Genomic DNA, 5,439 nt, shown 5'->3' with positions numbered 1-5,439 from the left:
ATTGGCAGCAGAGAACTGGAAGGAAAGTCGGCCAAAGGAGGAATCGACTTTGGTGAGATATACCTGCTGGAGCACGTGCTACGGGTGGGTGCTGCTATGGTGACCAGTGAGCTGAGATAAGGCGGGGCTTTACCTAGCAAAGACTTATAGATGACCTGGAGCCAGTGGGTTTGGCGACGATATGAAGCGAGGGCCAGCCAACGAGAGCAGACATGTCGCAGTGGTGGGTAGCATATGTGGCTTTGGTGGTGTGTGTTTGTGTCAACGTGTGTGTGTGTGTCCATACATGCATGTGTGTGTTCCTCACCATGGAAGGGGCTCCAGGAGATCTTGTAGCCAGTGACCCCAGGGGTTCTCCTCCAGGTCAGTATGAAGGAGTTGACTCCGACATCCACCACCTTCACCTCCCTGACCGCCTGGATCAGCTCTGACTCTGTCACCGACGCTGATGGAACCACATCAACAATAGATGTAGGTTCATTTAAGATAAACAATAAATGTGTGGTGAGCTTTCTGCCACAAAATGGCTGCCGCTACATGGATGCTACACATCGGTGGTGGATGAGTGAGTTTCTGCCTTTCAATGTTGACCGCTTTGAGCATACCTTGAATACATATACAATCAATTATCATTATAAATGTTGTGACAATGTTTCCTCATTCAACAAACACAACAGCCTGGATGGACTTCTTCAATGTAAATGAAGGGCTTTCTGTTCAGAGTTTCTAACAGTAGAAACAAACTCAGATAGAACTATTAGATGATAACAAACCATGCCTGCAGCAGTGACACACACACACACACACACACACACACACACACACACACACACACACACACACACACACACACACACACACACACACACACACACACACACACACACACACACACACACACACACACAGCAGTGGTTAAAACACAAGCTCAAGTGTCAACAAAGGGAACCGCGGTTAAAATAGGAAGCTCAAAGTATATGACCGTCAATCAAACAAGGGCACCACCAGTCTACAAGGGTACAAGGGGCGTAACGTTCCACATCTCCCTACTTAATTACAATATCAGGACTTCATCCACAGGGCTGTGGGTTTATGTAAATGACCAGTGACTCAGTGTTACACTCCATATTTTCCATTTAATGTATTTACGAAAGTCCAATCAGAAGGCTGGTCTGAATGGATCATCACTTTTCAATTACGCCTTTCCTCGATTGAAATAACAGTGGTCTGTCTCGTTCAAATCACACATCTTAGAAATACAATAGTCTTGGAAATACAGCGGTGGACTGTGAGGGCTTCCCATGCATAAGTGAGATTACATTACCGACAGCAACGTCAACCACTGCCTACATGTGTTTCCATGCATATGCAACACCAACGAGCACATTGCTGCGACTGCAGACTCCACTGACGTCATAGGGGCAAATCCTAGCTTCCACTTGAGTCGAAAATGCACTCAGTCTCCCAATGACATTAATGCATGAATAAGTGAAAATGTCCAATACCCACCATCACCACTGTGGGAAAGAAATCATGCACAATCAGGAATTTACCCATACTCTCTCTCCAGGTACCTGTGAGCTGTGAGAGGGAGATTTCTGGCCCTCTGTGTTCCTAGTAGACAGCGTGGATGCTAACTATGTAGACTGTCTCTGGGTTGAGGCCCTCAGTGTAATGGTGATCGAACGTGTATTTGGTCTAGATCAGGGCTGCGGAATACTACTAAGGGGCCACAGTGCCTCACCAGGTCATCAAGGGGCATGTATCATTGTATAGTAGATTGTTTTGCCATCTGTTTGTTGTCTGGTAACACAGCAAATTTTAAAAGACTCGTGATTATGAACGAAGAGCTGTTATTCAGTTCCGACATAGCACATACCACAGTATACACACACAACACACGCAGCACCACACACACCACACACACACATGCCACACACACACACCACACACACACCCACACACACACACACACACACACACCGACATCACCACAACAACCACAATCTACAGACAACAACACAACACACACACGTACACGGACTGGAACGAACTGCAAACATCACTGAAGCTGGAGACTCATATCTCCCTCACTAGCTTTAAGCACCAGCTGTCAGAGCAGCTCACAGATCACTGCACCTGTACATAGCCAATCTGTAAATAGCCCATCCAACTACCTCACCCGCTATACTGTTATTTATTTTATTTATTTTGCTCCTTTGCACCCCAGTATCTCTACTTGCACATTCATCTTCTGCACATCTATCACTCCAGTGTTTAATTGCTATATTGTAATTACTTCGCCACCATGGCCTATTTATTGCCTTACCTCCCTTATCCTACCTCATTTGCACACACTGTGTATAGATCTTTTCTATTGTGTTATTGACTATATGTTTGTTTATTCCATGTGTCCATATTCTGTGTTGTTGTTTGTGTCGCACTGCTTTGCTTTATCTTGGCCAGGTCGCAGTTGTAAGTGAGAACTTGTTCTCAACTTGCCTACTTGGTTAAATAAAGATGAAATCAACATTTTCAAAATTAAAAAGTAGGCTCTATCTCAATTCGTCTTTCATGCTTCCTTGCATCCCCTCACCTCCCTCTTGTATTAGAGGACATGGTCCCTCCCCACAGACCTAAGTTCTTCAAGGTGAGGAGAGAGGCTGTGAGGCATAAAGGAAAGATCGTTGTGAAATAGCTGWAGGCTATCCTGCTGTCCCGACCTATATATACCCCATGCATGTTGACCTCTCTGCCTCTAGGTGGCGATGAGAAGTCCCAGCTAGTCTCTTCCTCCACTACCTCCTTCACCATCCCTAAGTTACAGGAGAGCTCGGCCTATAAGATCCAGGTGGCATCTATGGTGGGGGGCCGAGAAGGGAGCCCGTTCCTGGTCACTGCACGCACCTGTGAGTACTGAACTATGGCTACACCTCTCAGATATTCCTCTGGATAAGAGTGACTGRTAAATGACTAAAACGTAGACCTGTCACACGTCTCTACTCACCTAGCACCACCACCTAGCCCAAACAGTAGCAGTAKGGTATCTTAAAGTTATTCCGTGTGGTTGAGGGGATCAGTTTGAGCAAGGCCAGGCGCAGAACRGATAATCTTGATRGGATAATGAGTAGTTATTTGGGATGCAAGGTGATTTGTAGATCAGTGAGTCTGCACAGTCTGACTGCGATGTAGCCATTCTCAAACYCTTAAATGATGTGTTGGATGTGTTATGTTCCAGTGGACCTGCCCAAAGTGAACGGCTTCGCAGCGCTGGACACCACAGACAGCAGTACCTCCCTCAACTGGATCAGCGTTGCCGGGGCTTCTGGGTATCTGCTCTCCTGGAGGCACATCTCAGGTCAGAGGTCAAAGCACAGCCAATCACATCAGGCTGTGACACCAGCACAGCACAGCCAATCACATCACCGTCAGGCTATTGGCCTCATTCAAAATCTTTAGTTAATGCTTTTTCCTCAATCAATCTAATTGTATAGCACATTACTTACAGAGGATGCAATTCAAATTCTTAAAAATCAGTTTATAAAAGGTGAGAAAGATAAAAACACTGTTTTCAAAATGTGGCAAATAAAAATAGTAAAACATTTTTTTTTTTTAACTGTGGCCTTAAGAACTAATGCATTTGAATAAATAAAAATACGTAAAATAGATAGTATAAATTAAATAAATAGTATGGCTAAAAGCACCCTAAGTAAAAAAAAAAAAAGGTGTTTCTTAAGATCTTTCTTAAAAATGCCTTCAGTTTCTGAGGCCCTCCCATTCCATTGTTGAAGTAGTCACTGACTAGACATGACTGGGTAGGTGAACCCAAGGGCTCCACCACGGCTTTCAGCTGCCAGTCATACAATTGGAATGAGCCGATGTTAGTGACATCAGTAAGTGTAATGACTTTGTGCTTTGTGTGAGCATGGCAGTGTGGGCGTGGGGGTATCCAAGTCATTTCTTCAATAAACTGCTAAAGTACAAATGTTCAATGTCGGGGTTTGTCTTTCATGTCCCAGTCACTTTTTGTGTGTAACTTCTGGAGATCTTATCAATATGCTAGTTTCATCTTCCCCAGTTGAAGGGTTTGAGGCCATAATTAATAGAAATCATTATGTAGGCACAATAAATATAATCCGCAAGGTGAATTCAAGATGTAAATGGTGATTTTGTCCTGTAAATTGTCAATTTTACCAAACTGTTATTGTGATGGGAAACCTGAGTTACCCTTGGAATTGGGCTGTTATGTGTTTTAGAGTGATGACAATTGTTTTGTGTTTGTCACTTTTTACAACCTCTTTGACAACCAAGAGACAATTTGTTCACAATGACTTACCGGCTAAAGGTAAATAGATGTTTTTTTTTTTACCACATATGGGTACACTTTTTTCTCTTCAGAGTTGGACACCAAAGGAGAAGCTTGGCCCTGCTGCCACCATGTTTAAGCTGAGTGATCTTGCTTATGGCAGGATGTACATCTTCACCATCAGACCTCTGTATGGAGCGGTGGAGGGACCCATCACATCTATCTACCACAGGATAGGTATAGCTTAACACCTCTTCACGTTACGGCTCCAGCTCACTGGAACAATAACAATGTGCTCACTCTAAAACGACAACAACAAACACAATGGTTGAGTGCTGCTATCCTAAGCTGTAAGAAATGCAACGTTTGAGAGCTGTCCATTACATTTTATACACTTCACTGGAAGCCTCTATCTACAGGAAACCCAATGCGGTTCATGCACTTACTAGTCATGACATAAGTTATTACTCAGTAATTACTATGGTGTACAGTAGGTGTAGGTCAGGCTAGCGGTTAGAGCGTTGGGCCAGTAACCGAAAGGTCGCCGGTTTCGAATAATGAGCTGACAAGAGGAAAAATCTGCTATGTGCCCTTGAGCAAGGCACTTAACCTAATTTGCTCCAGGGCGCTGGACTACTATGGCTTACCCTGTAGAACAACACATTTCACTGACCTATCCTGTATGTGACTATAAACAGTCATAAATAATGTATACAGTATATCATTGTGAAATGTGTCCAAGCACAACACTACGCTACTGCATTGAATCTTAAAACACTGTCTATTTCCTTTCAGTGGCCAAGGACCATCCTTGGTGCCTGTCCAGTTCTATCCGCCACGCCTGCCCTCTCCCCCCTCACACCCTCACCGCCTCCCAACCCAATGCAGCCAAAGCCACCAAAGCCCACACCCGCTCCACCGTCACCAAAGCCCCCATCCAAAACCACCGCCGGCCCGCCAAGAAACCCCACGCACCCGTTTCAAACAGTGCAGCCACCACCACCTTTCAAAACAGCTGCAGCCACCACCAGCGTCGGCCATCTTACCACCACTACCAGAAAACTTTTGGTTTTGGATACAGAGACAACTGTTGGACCCAGGGCAAGGTAACATAAGTATTTATAGTTACCTTA

At 44.6% G+C, this 5,439-nt stretch overlaps 1 protein-coding gene across 1 annotated transcript in view; it reads left to right on the top strand.

Moving 5' to 3' along the window:
• Positions 1–5,439, top strand: part of col7a1l (collagen type VII alpha 1-like) — a 103,406-nt gene that overhangs the window by 16,548 nt on the left and 81,419 nt on the right. Inside the window, 6 exon segments of the mRNA XM_070445989.1 lie at positions 9–106; positions 2,763–2,909; positions 3,239–3,365; positions 4,401–4,543; positions 5,102–5,226; positions 5,300–5,412. Coding sequence (XP_070302090.1) covers positions 9–106; positions 2,763–2,909; positions 3,239–3,365; positions 4,401–4,543; positions 5,102–5,226; positions 5,300–5,412 — 753 coding nt within the window.

Source organism: Salvelinus sp. IW2-2015, linkage group LG13 (assembly GCF_002910315.2).
Source record: "Salvelinus sp. IW2-2015 linkage group LG13, ASM291031v2, whole genome shotgun sequence".
In the NCBI taxonomy this organism is placed as follows: Eukaryota; Metazoa; Chordata; class Actinopteri; order Salmoniformes; family Salmonidae; genus Salvelinus; species Salvelinus sp. IW2-2015.
Note: the sequence above shows the minus strand (reverse complement) of the source record. Positions and strands in the feature narration are given on the sequence as shown.